The sequence below is a fragment of the Euprymna scolopes genome, chromosome 14 (assembly GCF_053919585.1).
Source record: "Euprymna scolopes isolate OS-2025 chromosome 14, ASM5391958v1, whole genome shotgun sequence".
Classification (NCBI taxonomy): domain Eukaryota; kingdom Metazoa; phylum Mollusca; class Cephalopoda; order Sepiida; family Sepiolidae; genus Euprymna; species Euprymna scolopes.
Window position 1 is genome coordinate 47,397,189 of NC_136495.1, and position 18,124 is coordinate 47,415,312.

At 32.0% G+C, this 18,124-nt stretch overlaps 1 protein-coding gene across 1 annotated transcript in view; it reads left to right on the forward strand.

Moving 5' to 3' along the window:
* The window catches only part of LOC145292977 (SPRY domain-containing SOCS box protein 3-like), a 39,783-nt gene that overhangs the window by 11,541 nt on the left and 10,118 nt on the right, over positions 1-18,124 (forward strand). The window contains exons 2-3 of the mRNA XM_080139217.1: positions 10,459-10,646; positions 13,006-13,234. Of these exons, the coding sequence (XP_079995343.1) occupies positions 10,459-10,646; positions 13,006-13,234 (417 nt within the window). The remainder of the gene's footprint in view (positions 1-10,458; positions 10,647-13,005; positions 13,235-18,124) is intronic.

Genomic DNA, 18,124 nt, shown 5'->3' on the forward strand with positions numbered 1-18,124 from the left:
ATAAAAAGAAAAATATTAAAATCTCTTTTTCTTTGAATTCTTTTAAAGTATCAGGAAATATGCCTATTATGACCGAGATGCTGTTTCGTAGGGCGTTCGCCTATGACTAAGCTATTTGTACATCCGTGACGTCACAATTAACTTGACCTTATTTTTTTTTCTTTTGCTCCGTAGTAGTAGTATAGAAAGTTAGCCTTTAAAGGTAATTTAAGATGAAAGTACCTCACTTGAGTAAGTGTAGATTCGCATATCGCCCCCCCCTCTCCTCGAAAAAAAAAAAACAACAACAACAAAAACAAAACAGAAAAAAAACACTGGGACCCATAAGAGCAAAGTTAGACACAAGGTCTGTTTTTAATAAGAAAATAAAGCTCTCCAAAAAGGGGCACACTGGGAGTTTATATTTTAATCACTTGATTTGAAAAAGTAACACTAAAAAGTAACACTAAAAAGTAACACTAAAAAGCAAGTTGTATCATACATGTGAAAGGAAATGAAAATTTGCTTGTAAAAATATAGTCGCCATCTTTATAAACAATTTTAGAACTGAGATAAGAGCACATAACTCAAATTTATAATTATATAGTTTAGATCTGGAATTAAAAAAAAAAAATTTTCAATAAATTTGATGTTTTTTGTTTTTTAATAACATACTCATTATGAATTTATTAAAAAAAAAAAAAAGTGTTCTCTTTGACCTCAGTTAATTTGCTTTAATTTCCATAAAATAATTTGTTAAAAGTAATCTGTAGCATTCAGCTTTTTTATGAATTGCATATCTTTTTATCAGATTCTGTTGGAAATGTTACATCATTTTCTATTATTTTATAATTGAGATTTTCCCATTTTGTAATATTTTCTTGATCAATTATGCTTGAAACACTCCCAGACTCAGCAAAAACTAGAAGGACATATTTTGACTTTACATATTTTCTTTTATTTGAATTATAAACAAAACGTTGGCCTTGAAGATTTTTTAATTAAAAAAAAAAAGTTTTGTTTCTGAATTTTTGAGATGACGATTTGGATTATGCAGATTACGGTTCTCATCTTGAGTGTTATTCACACAATGTTTCATCAGTGGTACCTCTGACCTTCTTCGGGTGTATACTATCGAATTCAGGAATATGCATGGAATTTTAGCAAGATACATCTTTGGAGGTTACAACGGCCGAAATGTTGTGTAAATAAGACTCAAGATGAGAACAGTAGTCAAAATTACATAATGATATAAAGTTTTATTTTGTAAATTTTGAAGATTAAAGATTTTTTTTTTTTTAAATAATGTTGCAAAGTTTTTATTAAACAAAAAGTATAGAAATAAAAATTAAATAAATGAATGTTATAGAGATAGTTTATAAATCATTTTATTTTGTAAATTTGAAGATTTATAAAAGAAAAAATGCAGCTTATCTATATATCTATAAAAGTGAACGTGTCTGTGTACATTTCCCTACACAATAACTCTGTCAATTTTAAGTCTACAGACTTGAAATTTGATATACAGGGTACTGAGATTTGAGAAAATCTTTGTGATCGGTTTTCGGCCAGAAATTTGGCTGTTAAGGGGTCAAAGTTCAACGATTTGACCTTTGAGAACTCTACCAAACTCCTCCGCCAATTTTGGGTCTAAACACTTGAAAATTTAGATATAGGTTCCTTGAACATGAATCTAACTTAATAACTTGATTTGAGCCCAAAACAATAAATGTTAAGGGGTCATAATAGGGGTCAAAGTTAAAAAAAAAAAAAAGAAAAGATCTCTGCGGTCTCTACCAAATTACTCAGACAATTTCTGGACTAAACATTTGAAATTTTACATAAAGGGTATTCAGAGATAGGGCAAGCTTTTTAATCGGTTTGGTTCGAAAATTTTTAGTTACCAATATATAAATGTATGTATGTATGTTTGCATGTCTGCCTAAAACTTTCGACAGAGGCGATGGATTTTACTAACATCAGTATCGTTTTGAAGTTTGACCTTTCAGATGACAAATATCGAAAAATTGGCTAAAAACATTAATTTCTTCACCTTCAACTGGGCACTATTCTACAGGGGGGGGGGGTCGCTTTTTTCGCTGATATTTTTGAAAGTCATCCTCTCCTTTCGATTGTCTAGCCTTAATTTAAACCTACGTCACTTCCGGTTTAGCGGTGGTCATAAGAGCAAAGACGTCAGGTTTTTTTCCCGTTCTTTTCCTCGTTTGCGGTACGGACGGGTTCGAGCCTGCCTTCCTACTACCACTTTTTTTTTTTTTTTTTTTTTTTTTGCTCAACATGCATCTCCAAACACCCGGGCAATGCCGGGCTGAAATGCTAGTATTAAATATTTATTTACATGCATACTAAAATAAAACTTAAACAATACAGTTTTATTTGCAAAACTTATAATACACAAACGAAACAAAAAAAAATATTTGAAAAAAAAAGAAGCAAAACATTGCAGAAATAGTGTACCTACAAGGGGCGTGCAATAAGTAATGCCCCTGATCCACTTCTCATAGCAGTAGAGCAACGAAACTTGGCACAGTTATTAATCTTTCTCTACATAGGAACCACCCAGAGTTATGCATTTCTCCCATCGTTTGATGCAGCTCTGGAGACCGTTTTTGTAGAACACCCCAGGTTGGTCCTCCAACCACGACGTGACTTCAGAAATCAAGGCTGCATCATCTGGGAAACGCTTTCCTTTCAAAAACAACTTCATGGCTGGGAAGAGGTGAAAGTCAGAGGATGCAAGGCCAGAAGAGTAGGGAGGATGGGGTAGGATTTCATAACCACACGCCCGTGCTTCTGATCTGGCGACATGCGAGTTGTGGACCGGAGCGTTGTCTTGCAGGAGGAGGGTACCTTTGTTGATCTTGCCCCACATCTTGATTTTGATAGCTTCCCTTAATTTCCTCAAAACTGAAGCATAATAGGCTCCTGTAATTGTGGTACCCTTTGCCAGGAAATCTGTCATCACTACTCCGTCCTGGTCCCAGAAGACTGTGAGCATGACCTTGCCAGCGGAGGGCTGCACTCTTGCCTTCTTTGGAGGTGGTGAGTCCAAGTGCTTCCACTGCATTGACTGAGCTTTGGTCTTTGGATCATAGTGATGGACCCAGGTTTCATCCTGTATAATCAGTCTTTGGAAAAACTTTGACTCATCTTCTTGGCACATCTCCAAATTCATCTTCGAGCACTTGACACGTTTTCGCTTCTGGAATGGTGTGAGCAACCTGGGAATCCATCTGGCAGACACCTTATGCATATACAAATGGTCATGAATGATAGTTTCCACAGACCCTGTACTAATCTTGACATCTTGGGCTATTTGGCGAATAGTAATGCGCCGATCTTCCAAAATGGCAGCCTCAACTTGACAGACAGATGCCTCATCAATGGCAGAAGGAGGGGGGGGGGCGACCAGGTCTGGGAGCTGTTTCCACAGACTTCCAGCCATGTTTGAATTCACGATGCCAGCGTTTTACAAGGTCATATGATGGGGCATTATCACCATGAGTTTCTTTCATTTCATCAAAAGTCTCCTGTGGTGTGCGTCCTTTCAAATACAAAACACGGGTCATTATTCGACATTCAACAGGCTCCATTTCACACCTGACTCAGTTCAAACATCTGTAAAATAGAAACCACAATTAGTTCAGAGCTGTAATTTGCCACTTAACCCGTAGAGATATAAATCATTGCACATGCAAAATTTCAGCTAGCTCAGACAACTGGAATTGGGTCAGGGGCATTACTTATTGTACACCCCTCGTATTTACTAGCTACCCCATAAGAGCAAGGTTAGACACGGGTTGGTTTTTGATGTAGAGAAAATCCAGTTCCTAAAAAGGGACCACTCTGAATTGGGACAAAAATTAAAATTGCCTCCTTCTAGAATAGTTTCTGGGATTGCTAAATTTTATATTTTATAAAATTCCTTCTCTGTTCCTTGTTTCCCTGACTACTAACATGCAGAAATTTAAATGTAATGTGAAAAAGCATTTCGCTGCACAACTTCTCACTTGGTATGCCCCTATGGATATGGCCCCCTAATTCACAGTAGTTCCCTGCATCTCGGTGACAATATGCCTTGTTTTAGGTAAATAAAAGTAAACAATAATTATTCCGGCATGCTTACGCATATTACACAAAGGTAGTTATTACATGCGTACACACGATACATGTTTGTAATTATTATGGCACACTTATGCAACGATAATTAATTATGAGACTGATTTCGACCATTACATTATGTTAATTTTATCAAGATAATTCTCTCTGTATATAATGATACAATAAAATCCCTTTTTCACACATCTCTTAAACAAATAACTATGAATACTTGATTGATGAAACTAGCTTCTCTAACAAATCAGATCAAGTTGTCAATCTGTCAAGCTGGCTGAATGGTTGTTCTACTTGACTCAGTGTCTTTCGGTTTTGGTTTCGATCTCAGCTCGGGTATTTTTTTTTTTTTTTTTGACTTACTAGAAGTAAACTATTTAGAAAAAAAAAAAACAACATAATATTCTCATGCACATAACCCAGTTTCTGTATGAATTAAAATATAATATTTACGCATATTTTACGACCGGGTAACGCTGGGCAGCCTATCAGTAAACCATAAAAATGTTTTTAAAATGATTACAACAAGTAAAATTATTTTTAATTAGCTCTATCTACCCGACGTTGTCAGGGGTTTTTATTTATTTTTATTTTAATTTTTATTTACACTATTTGATTTTGCTTTTAGCTATACACTTTTTTTTTGCCTATATATTTTTTTTATTTGAAAGTTAAAATTTAACTTTTACAGTATTCTTTGATCATTTAACTATTAATTGAACCAAATTGTTATAAAACTCTAATTTTGTTATGGTAATATTGTTTTGATCAATATACAATTATTGGATGTGAAATACTTCCAACACTTTCAATCTTTTAATGCGTAAGAATTTAAAAGTTTAAAAACCAGTATAAATAATTTTTTTATTCAACGGTTTAAATGCTTTGAAATTCCTTTCTAATTTCGAATGATACAAACTAATTTATGCTTTTCCTTTTCAATTATTAAAAATAAATTAACGTTATATGTGTGTATATTCAGGCAGCCATTTTTTTCTCTATGGCATATTTCATTAAATAAAATAGACGTTGTTTGTCTATTAATTCTATTTTCGATCCTTTCCAACTTCTGAATAACAGTCTTCACTTCTGGCGGGAACTGGCTGATGTAATCACCATGTTTATATTCATTGGTTAATTATAAAAAAATACATAAATAAAAACTTTATAAATTATTCAAAACCAGTTAGATTAATTTATCCCTGACGATGAATCCTGAAGGATTGAAAAGTACTCGGACTTATGATAAACATGGTGATAACATCAGCCAGTTCTCCCCAGAAGTGAAGACTGTCATTCAGAAATTGGAAAGATCGAAAATAGAATTAGTAGACAAAAAACGTCTATTTTATTTAATGAAATATGCCAGGAAAAAAATCAACAATACAAAAATATGTACTAGGGTATATAGATTTAATTATCAATTCAATAAAGGTAATACAACATCAATAGAGGTGAGGGATATAAAAGCTCTTCATATCTAGGTATTTCGAAGCCTAATGCTTCTCATCAGAAGAGGAGAGAGGGTGTGTTAAGTAACAAATAAGAAATGTGATGTCCAACGATAGGCTCATTAGGAAAGAAGTATTGGGGTATCTTTGATAAAGGGTAAATGGTGTAGAAGTGGAGAGGAAAAGTTGGGGAGCTATTATGATTAGGGTAGTATAAGCCAAACTGGGATAATCGCATATTGGATATAAGAAATTCTCTTACTCGTTTTTGCCTATGGCAGAATGAAAGAGACTCAGAAAAGCAACAAAGGCTCACCTTAAATCCAAGAATAATTTTATTTACAAAAGGGTAAAAGAGGAGTCCATATTGCAAAAGAGTGCCCTTTTTAGCTTCTGCCAAATGGCGGGTAGTTCTTGCCTTGAAAGGCGAAGGTAGTTGTAGTTCATGCCTTGAAAGGCGAAGGTAGTTTTCTTCTTGTGAAGATGCTGGTAGACTCGGCTGCTCGTAGAATTGGTTGAGGGTTCGCGAAATCCTTCCAGACTGATACGATCAACGCACTTTGTGATCGATGATCATAAAATAATATGCCCCTTTGCGGGCAATGATAAGGAAGTAATTAATCCGTAGAACCTTTTAGCCTCCGGCTAATATCCGCATTTAAATGAGCGGAGAAATAAATGGGGTAGAACCATGCCTTAGTTCATTAGGCCTGGAGCGAGATTTCGCGTGTCGGCTTTGCTCGGCATCATATTGAAATCTGTTTTTTGAAACACAAGATTCCCGCCAATTCTGAATCCTTCTTAGCAACTGAACAACGCAATACCATTGGTTGAAATAATCACCCTTGCATTCTGAAATTTCTAACAGCATGTAATAGGATTAGGGGGCTAAGGGGGTTGTCATGATGCACTAGGGGATGTGAGTTCAATAAGTCTGAAATATAGGGAGATATAAATAAATTCTGGAAGGAATAGGAATAATAATAAAATTGATGGTAAAATGATCTTTTAAATTAGAGAATTGTCTCTGAGATGCGTATATTTGCTGATGGCACTACGCTCTATAACAGACACTAGGGGAAAACAGATGAACGCATATCTAAGGCAATGGCAGAAACGCTAGAGGAAAACCTGTAGTGGAATGGGGACAAAAATAGATGGTCACATTTAATGCTGCTAAGACTAAGTTTGTTTCCTTCAATAATTATAAGAAACCTTCTCAACCACCAATAGCTATGGTTAAAGATGCATTACCTGAAAATACTTCTTTCAAACTCCTCGACTTAACATTCACAAGGAACATTAATTGGAACAGATACATCGAAAGCATTGCCAAGGTTGCTGCGAAGAAGGTGGGCTCTCTCTACTGTGCTAGAAAAGTACTTACGTCTGAAAGTATCCTGTACCTCTACAAGGTGACCATTCACCCATGTATGGAGTATTGTTGTCACATTTTGGGTGGTACATCTGCTACTAGTCTCTCACTCTTGGACGGGGTTCAAAAGAGTCACCAACCTGATAGGTCCTGAACTGTCATTTAAGCTTCAACCTCTGTCCCATCGATGAAATGTTGCATCCCTCTGCCTGTTCTACAAGTAGTTTAATGGTGGATGCTCCAACAAACTACTAGCCTTTGTACCTCCTCGACGTAAATACCTACAACAAACCTGACAAGCAGCAAAGTCCCACCCTTACACAGTTGAGATCCCTAGATGTAAGAAAACCTCTTACTCTAATAGTTTCTTCCTCAGAACTGCTAGACTTTGGAATTCGCTTCCGGTTTCCTGCTTTCCACATTGTACTGACATGCAGAAGTTCAAGTGTAATGTGAACAGACATTTTGCTGCTCAACTCCCTACATAGTATCGCTTCAACTCGTGTCCCTGATCGTAGCCCCCTACAGCAAAGTGGCACTGTGCCTTGTTTAGGGTGAAAATGTAATTTAAAAAAAAATATTAAAAAAAAAAACTGATAGGTCCTGAACTGTCATTTAAGCTTCAACCTCTGTCCCATCGATGAAATGTTGCATCCCTCTGCCTGTTCTACAAGTAGTTTAATGGTGGATGCTCCAACAAACTACTAGCCTTTGTACCTCCTCGACGTAAATACCTACAACAAACCTGACAAGCAGCAAAGTCCCACCCTTACACAGTTGAGATCCCTAGATGTAAGAAAACCTCTTACTCTAATAGTTTCTTCCTCAGAACTGCTAGACTTTGGAATTCGCTTCCGGTTTCCTGCTTTCCACATTGTACTGACATGCAGAAGTTCAAGTGTAATGTGAACAGACATTTTGCTGCTCAACTCCCTACATAGTATCGCTTCAACTCGTGTCCCTGATCGTAGCCCCCTACAGCAAAGTGGCACTGTGCCTTGTTTAGGGTGAAAATGTAATTTAAAAAAAAATATTAAAAAAAAAAAACAGAAATTGAGTCAGAATGTGGCAGTAATAGCATAAAAGTACAAAACTGTATAAAGCAAATTATAAATTAGTCCTATCTACCCGGCGTGGCCAGGGTTGTTCTTTTATTTTAATTTAATTTACACTATTTTTTTTTTTTTTTTTCTTTTAGCCATAGATTTTTTTCTTACTGTATTGTATTTTTTTTTTTTTTTTTGAAAATTAAATTTAATTATTTCAGTATTATTTGATCATTTAATCATTAATTGAGCCAAATTGTTATAAAACTATAATTAATTTTATCAAGGTAATATTGCTTTAATCGATATATAATTATTGGATATAAAATGCTTCCAGCGCTTACAGTCTTTTAAAATTTCGAATAATACAAAGTAATTTATTCTTTTTCAACTATTAAAAATAAATTAATGGTATATATATATATATATATATATATATATATATATAATGAATGAATACTCACTGTATTAATGTGGGCTGTGAAACTTTTGCAAAATTGTTTTTTTTTTCCTATGCGCTGATGATTGTGCAAAATTATAATTGATGAACTGTTATACTTGTATGCCAACACAGAAGGCTGAAACAATTGTATGCAAATAAAAGACTAACATTTTGAAAATGAGTAAAATACTTGTGCTTATTCCTTTTAATGTGACATATTTTTAAGAATATATATATATATATATATATATATATATATATAATATATATATATATATAATATATATATATAATGTAATTGCATGTTTTAATTTCAATATTTGATTAACAGTAAATAATATAAAAGTAATCCTCTATAAATTATATAGAGGTGAGAAATTATTAGAAAATGTTAGTCATAAAAAGTATAAGTTTAAAAACTTTGCAAACAAAAATTAAAAACTAAAACCACTTGATAGAATCCCAAGCAATGCTAAGTACATACAACTAATTGTATATGTACATAAAATTATTACTAACGCCATTTCAGGAGTTAGTCTGGGTTCAGTGTTTGGGTTACCTATAACTCCACAGCCTTTCTATTAGAAGACTGGGTTGTATAAAGTTTGTTTAATCGAGTAGGATACCCGTTCCAGGATGGGTAAAATGAATTCCATGAATGGAACAGTTTTTTCCCACTTTTGTGTTGCCTTATGAAGATCAAAATCAAGAGATAATGATACTAAGCCTTATGTTTACAATCCTTTTTCTAATTTTGATCAAAGTCTATTTAAGGCTTTAACAGAAAAGGTCATAAAAAGAAATCAAAATGTAGCAAACCTTGTTTAATTCGTGTCTAATTTCTATGGCTGAAATTTAATGTAAATCTGAAATATTTAAATTTTCAAGTGAAGGATTATGCCAATATTATGCCCATTTTAAAATTCCCCAAAGAAATTGAAATTGGGGGAATATTTATTAAGTGGTGTCTGATACGCATTGCTAATATTTCATATAAATTTGAAATTATCTAAATTTTTGAAATTAAAGATTTCATAAAAATTTTAAATTATGTAGATTTTTTTCATGAGCAGCATCAATTTTTTGCCTCCTTTACATAAAACTAAATTAAACTAAATACAACTTATCGTAATGCCTACCGGCTGTGTTTCAAAATTCTTTACGGTCAGTTAATTAGTTTAGTAGCGAATACTGTAGATATAAATATATAAACACATGCACATAGTTCCAATATTGTACATGGTGCTACTAGATCAAGCTGTCTGAAGATGCTGACTTCCTGACCTAAATGAGTCCTGGATATGACCTAAAACTATATCCGATGGTGAGGCCCCACCTTGCGGGCTTTGGGGAGTGTGGAGCCACCCTTTAATTGCTATTGCTCCCAGGTCCACTCTGACCCGGAGTTTAGTACCTGTTAGGGTCCCAACTATGGGTTAAATAGAATCTGACGTAAAAAAAAATATATATACTCCATTAAAAATCGTTCCTCAAAATAACTAGATTCGGCATTAAATAACCTGAAAAAGGTTGATATGCCGTAAAACAAAAACAAACAACCAACCAACCAATCCTGACCTAAAATGCACCAAACATTGATATTTTTTCTTTTCTCTTTGCAAAAACAAAAACAGCAATTTTTCTCTACAAAACAAAGAAACCAAACACCATAAATAAGTATTTTAAGATATAAAGAACTTGAAACATAAACACTTTTTTGCTAAATTACTGGATTCGACAATATAAATAACCTGAAAAAGGTTTATATGCTGTAAAGCAAAACAACCAAACTACCCCTTATGTCTACCAGGTGTGCTTCAAAATTCATTATGATCAGTTAATTATTTTAGTTGTGAATTCTGTATATACAAATATATAAACATGTACACATACCTAACTTTATATAAAGATAAAAAAGCTCCTATATTTTGATGGTCCTTTCTTATTAAACATTATTGGAATCAAGATCCTTTTTTTTAATTTTTTTTTTAATCTTATATTTTGTAATTTCATTTTTTTTTTTTTTTTCAGATTTTGATTGGGTTTGGGATGAAGATTCCAAATCGTCTGCGTGTCATCTCAAACAGGATCACAGAGAAGTGATATTTCACATGGATTACAGTTGCGGTACAGCAGCTGTTCGTGGAACAGGTTCCATGAAAGAGAACCAACATTACTGGGAAGTGAAGATGATGTCAACTGTTTATGGTACTGATATGGTAAGAAACAATAACATTTTTTTTTCTCGTTTTCAGCACGTTTTGTAAGCAACGTTAATTTTTGGTAATCTTGCAATATAGTTAGCAATATCATTATAGTAGTCAAGAAAACAAAGAAAAAACAATTACAACAAATAACTTTTGCCAAATGCATTTCATTTTAATTTTCTACCAACCTGTATACTTTTTGACTGTTCTGAAACTGTTTTAAATTTGCTTTATTTTTAATTTCAAAATAACATTGTGTAAATAGCTCATTTTAAAACCCAGTAAAAAATTAAGCATATCAATCTATATTCTTCATTCAGCCTCGAGATACTTTAACTTATTTTGAAATAAAAATACTTTAAAACGATTTCAGCACATTGAAAGTATATAGGTCACTAGAAAATTTAATTTTATTACGTTTGGTAAAAGATATGTTACAGTTCTCTTAGTTTGTCTGTTTGGTTCTTTCTTTAGGTGATGATGTGTTAACACCCTGAAAAACTTGTCAGGAAGAAAATAAGTCGATACTTTTAGAATTTAGAGTAGAAAATCAGTTTCACATAAATTTAACATAAAATGAGGCTTCATATCTGGGCTATTCTAATGTTTTAAAGCAGTTAATAAAAAAAATTTGCAATGGGAAATAAATTTTGTGTATTTTTTTTTTTTAAGGGAGACTACTTTTTATGTGTGGTTACCTTTTCAGTCATATTTAAGGTTAGTTCTATTTAAAGAGAAATAACTTTAAGGTACAAAGTTATCTCCCTTTCCTAAAAGACATTTTAAAGGAGAGTTTGTACACCTGATTTCAACCACACGGTAATAAACAGAGAGTAATTTAATCAAGACGTTTACCGACATCAGCATAGCGAACCTTTACACTTTCATAGTAATTCTCCTAATTGTAAATTGTTAAATTATTTATACTGTTAATCTTCATAGAATCGTTTTCATCCAATTCTTTCTTCATAAATGTGTCTTACTGCTCACAAACCACATCACAACAAGGACAATAAAGTATATTAATCATTCGGATTCTCTGCTCTGACAGGCAAATCTATAATAAAAGAATGCAAAGCATCAGCAAAACGGATGATACATCATTTGCAGATGAAAATGTCAATGATGAAATTATAAACAAATTAATAATATATTATAAACAACAAATGGTAAAAAAATATTACATAAGCAAATAAGATGTAACAATTAGATAATATGTTACGGTAGTTTTTTCTGGGTCAATTCCTGAAAGTTCAAATACTATGTACGATCTATTGAATTCATCATCATCACCATCACATTTGGGTTAATGTCCGTTTTACATGCTGACATGCATTGGACGGATTTAAGAAATTGACTTCCAAACTGACCTATCTCTGTCCAGGTCTTTATTTATCCTTCATTTTTAAGCCAGTTTTTATCACTTTCTCATGTTTTTTGTGAACCTGCTACCTCAACTGGTCTACATATACTGACCCAAGAACTTTCATTCATTCTTTCAACATAGCCATACCATCAGAGTATCCTCTTCTGCATACATCTCCCGACACCCCGTCCAGATTCAATCTTTCTTGAGAAATCAAAAACTAAGCAAAATATATAACAAATAATTTGACCTTGCTAGTCAGATTTAGGGTTAGTGGTGAAAAAAATTTAATGAATAACCCTAAAAATTTAAAATGGTTCGAAAATGCAGTTTTCTATTGACCTGTATACTTTTAACGTTTTGAAACTGAAAGTTTTTTCATTTTAAAATAAGATTTTGTTTATAACTCTTTCAACCCCAGTAAAAAATAAAATATGGCAGCCTACATTTTTTCGTTCAGCTTCAAGATCTTATAGTTAACAAAGGAAAATTTAGAATAAACAAAATATACAAAAACTATACTTTTTGCTCATTAAAATTGGACAAAAGTTATAGCCCGTTTTCTTGGAATGAGTGCTTTATACCAAACTTCTAGAGTAAAAGCAGTGTTGTGGTGATTAATCCCTAATTGTGTATCAAACGAATACTAGTTGGTTCATTGCACCTTATCATAACAAAGGTCCATACAAAATTTCAACCAGATCATTGCAGTAGTTTCCAAGAAAACTTATAGAGTAAATGTGGTATTGTGGTGACCTATTGCTATTAATCCCTAAATGTGCATCGAACAAATGCCATAATACTTAGTTCACTGCACCTTATCATAACAAAGGTCTATACAAAATTTCAGTCAGATTAGACCTATAGTTTCCAAGAAAAACTGGAACAGACAAAGAGAAATATAATATAAATATATACATTCTTAACTTTATATATGTTGTAATAAACTATTTGTTTGCATATTGAATACTTGTTTTTTTTTTAATTTATTTTTTTTTTTTGTAGATGGTTGGTGTTAGCACAGTGAACATTGATCTTAATAAATACAGACATGCTTTTTGCAGCCTCCTTGGCCGAGATGAAGATAGTTGGGGTTTATCTTATACTGGAGTCACATACCATAAAGCAAAAAAGGCACTGTACACATCTAAATTCAGCCAAGGAGATATTATAGGGGTCCATCTTGATATGTGGTTGGGAACAATGTCATATTACAAAAACAAAAGGCCTTTAGGTTAGTACTCGGTTGTATTTTTTTCTATCGTTTATGCCAAATTGATTTTTAAACATTGATATACTTAAAAAAAAAGAAAAAGAAGTTTGGTTCTTGTCCAAAATTCCCCCTATATCAAAAACAACAAAAATACAGAAAAATATGTATGATGTACGAAACAAAAATCATATTCTAAAATTCATGTAAATTAATCAAGTTGGTTTATTCATTATAAAGAAAATAATTTTTAAGCAATTAATGGGAATTTGTAGGCATTACAACAAAAATTTTGCAAGTTTAAATTATTTTTGAGTTATCTCTCTTGTTTCTTGAGATTATTTTCAAGATGGCAATGCAAAGCAGTTGCTTCTCTGTTATTTATAAAATTCGATTTTCTTTTTTTTTTTATTATTTGGATTATTTGGACTATCGCTCTCATCTTGGTTGTTTTTTTTCCACAACGTTTCGGCCGATATAACCTCCGACCATCTTCAGGTGCATTCACACTCAAAGGTTACATCGACCGAAACATTGTGGAAAAAAACAGCCAAGATGAGAACAATAGTTCAAATAATACAAAAAATAATTATCAAGCCTTAAAAAATATATAAACATCATATCCTAAAAAAACGGAATGGGCCAGGATTGATTTTCTTAGTTAAAAATAAAACTACTAGATCAGTTTACATGATTTTTGGAATATGATATTTTCATTCCATCATGGGTACAAACAAATATCATACAGATTTGTTCTTTTTGTTAATATTGGGAGGATTCTGGACAATAACCAAAAATCAATGTTTGTTTTTATTCCAAACCTTTTTTAATCCTTTAAATATTTGATGTTCTATATCTGTGTGTTTTGTAGTGACCATGTGTTTGCGTTTCTTTCTAAACAGTTGGCCACCATTTTGTGTATTGTATTATTGTGGATGAAAAATAATGGTTAAAAGAAAAATGAATAAGAGGTAATAATTAAGAAACAGTTTAATTTACATGTATGTATATATATATATATATATATGTATATATACACACACACACATTTATTCTCACAGATGATTTGCCAAAAGCGAACATAATAAGGATTTACAAGAAATGATGCATAAAGGGAGTAAAAATCAAATTGTTAATTACCCTCGCACAATTAAAGTACATGTGTTGCTAGGGTAAACAAATAGAAAGAGATCTGCAATGGATAATATACAAGTAAATATGGTTTATTTTCTTGTGGATGTTTGTGATGCTGCGATCAGAAAAGGGATCTGATAGCAACAATGTTAGTTGTGTATCCCATGCCAGATGAACCTGGCTTGCTCTGAAAAAGAGAGAATATTGAGTTCTAGATTTGCATGATGGTGGAATTTAGAGATTTTTGTTTCTCGTAAATAGAATATTGAATTCTCTTGTTGGTTAGTACGGATTCCAGGGAAACGAGAGATAACTTCTTGATGATTCTGAACCAACACCTTAATGTTGAAATTATAAAGAAATCTCTATATTAATAAAATTATGAACAACTTAGCATGTATTTCTCACGTCAATGTAATTTTGATAATTACATTTTGATAATTATATTTTTTATTTACTATTGATCAAATATCCATTGAAATAAAAAAAAGAATGCAATAACATAATTTAAAATCTTTAAAAATCTTCTTTTGAAATTAATTAAATCTCAAAATTAAACCCACCAGAATGCATATCGATTTCTTTGTAAATAATTTGTGTATTTTTCATATTTTTTCAATAGTTGAAAAAAAAAAAAGAATTATTTTGTGATCCTTTTAATTTTATGAAAAATTTGGAAGCTTATAAATTGTCAAATAGAAACCCACTTAAACTGAGTTGAAATTGCCAATAAATTTCAAATGTATAAAAAATATTGAAAGATTTGAAACCACAATAATGACATAAATAAAACTTAAAACATTATTTTAACAGACATTAATTTTAGTTTTGTAAAAATGTGGTTTAATCAATAATCTAATAACCAAATGATACCATGATAATGAGTTTTAACTTTCAAAATCTTATTAAAAAATAAATAAATAATTTTATAAAAAAAACAAAAAAAACAATAATTTAAAAAAATAGAGAAGGATTAACAAATAAAGAAAATAGTCTACCGGATAGGTACACAGTTTTTAATAAAATTCATCCATTTAGTATTGGTATAATTTTGTTTAATGGTTAAAGCAGAATATGGTAGTTGTGGGATAAATAGCTCACAATTCCATTTCATTATGTGTTTATATGTAATATTAACCTAGATGTAACATCAGCATACACGTAACATTAATAAACATGTAACATTTATTATTTAACTAGTAAAAAATATGCTTCCTTTAGTCATATATTTTTATTAGTATATATATATATGACGAACTGCATATACTACACTGTTAACCTCAAAGGAGGAGATGATGCCCAAGAGGATGGTCTCAGGAGAATAGAACATATTATACTGCCCTCCAAAGGAGGAGATAATGCCTAGGAGAATAGTTTCTTGACAACAGAACACACTACATTATCCCCCCCCAAAAAAAAAGAATTAATACCTGAGAGAATGGTTTTATGTTCACAGAACAGTTGCTACACTACCATTCACCCCCACCCCTGCTAAAAAGGAGGGAGATGATTCCTGAAAGGGTGGTATCACAACAATAGAGCAAATACTACAATGAAAATTAGTAATAGTATAGTTTCAACAGACAAATACCAATTTTCTATTAGTAATAGAAGTAATAGTATGTTTTCAGTTTCGGGCAGATACCAAATCTCCACTAGTAATAAATCTATACATGGTAAATAAATGTACATATTAATAATACAAGTGTAAAACTGATTTTCAGGAATCTTTTTTTACAGAGTTTTACTTTTGCGAGACCATCTGATTTCACCTCGCTAATAATTCACCAACACACTTATTGGTCCCCTGATTTATCAGAGAGGGACCTATGTTTTCAGTTATGTCCAGACGAATGCCAAATAACTGTCCATTAGTTTTTCCTGAAATTTTGCAGCAAATTGTATTTCATTAAATAAATGTGCACAGTAAAAAAAAATTTTTTTGCAAAAATTCCCATTGTGTCCATAGGGGCTCAAAAGACGTCAAAAATGCCCCCAAATGGCCAAAAATGACACGTTTTGCCCCATAACTTTTGATCCTTTTATTAGATTTTTGTGAAACTTGGCCAAAATGTGGAGCCCATTGTTCTTAATATAAATCCAGTATGGGTAACCCTGGCAAAATTCTGGTTTGTATCCCTGTAGACTTTTAGTGATAAAAACGCTCCTTTTTGTGGTTCTTTTTTCATGTTTCTCAACAAAAACTTGATATGTCTGACTATATAGTGGTTTTACATGATGGTTAACTCAAATATATATGTGTTGAGGCCTGAAACTACACTGTTATCGATTTACACTGGGATTCAGCATCCCTAGGAGCTTAAAAGAGGTAAAAAAAAATGCCCCCAAATGGCCAAAGAATGACACTTTTGCTCCATAGCATTTGATCCATCCATTAAATTTTCCTGAAACTTGGCCATTGTTCTTAATATAAATTCAGTATGGGTGATGCTGGCAAAATTCTGGTTCGCATCCCTCTGGAACTGTTAAGTATTGTGACATTATGTTGAACAAAGATGGCGGCGTAGTTCAGATCAGATCTTTACTGTAATTGGCAGTAACCAAGATGGCGAATCGACTGGTCTCATACCCCCCCCCCAAATAGTTGTCAAAAACAGTTTACACACACCCTTTTTTGATATAATGGAAAAATCCTTTCGAATTCAATTTTGGTTTGACTTGAGAAAAGGAGAGAAAAATGAAATAAATAAATAAAAATAAAAATAAACAAATAAATGAACAAATAAAAATTAACCAATAAATATTTTTTGTTTTTTTGTTTTGGGGGAATTTGTCTTTATTCTCATTGGTCAAAAGAAATGGTTAATATATTGGTATAATGTGTGCAAAAAGAAGCCATTTTTTTTTAATCACATTGAGTTTTTTTTTTTTTTTTGATACATATAAAAATAAACACTTTTCAAATATACATTTTGTTTTTAACAAATGTTTGCCAAAAAAAAGATACAAAAATAAATTATTTGACAAAAAGGAAATTTACAAGTTTTTAACAAGTGACTTTTTTTTTTTTTTTTTTTTAAACAAAAACTGGAAACATTATGTTAGGTATTAGTTGGTTAATTTGGTTAGTAAGGTAGAAATGGTTGCAGTTTAACGTCGTGCCTGGGACAATTTACATTTTTTTTTTTTTTTTTTTTTTTTTTTTGTGATTTTGACTGTTCATGCTTCTCTTTTTGGGTTTCTGAAAAGAGATTTATTCATAATTAGATTCCAAAAAGTTCGGTTATAAAATGTTTTAATTTTATTCTTTTTATAGGTTTAGTGAAAATGTCGGCTATGTTATTTTCAGACGTCACATAAGTAAGATTAATAGATTTTTTACTTATTTCATCCCTTATAAAATTCAATATGCCTTTGATGAATCATAGAATTATTTGCTAATAAGATATTGCTTTGATTGTCACAATAAATTACTATAGGTTTTTTACTTAGATCTGGTTTTTAAATAGATTTTAAAAGGGTGTTCAGAAAAATTACCTCCTGTGCGGAATGGGTTAGGGCCACATATTCTGCCTCACAAGTAGAAAGGGCAACAATTTGTTGCTTTTTAGTTTTCCAAGAGATCATAGGTCCAGTCTTTACCCCAATCTGAATCTGAAAATCCTTCTAAATTTAGAGGATATATAGACTTTTTAAATATTAAAGATTGTTCCTTGGTTCCTTTTAGGTAACGAAGGATTTGTTTTGCACGATTAAGGTCTTTAATTGTCGGTTTCGATAAGTTTTGAGATAGCTTTGTTACAGTGTAACATATGTCAG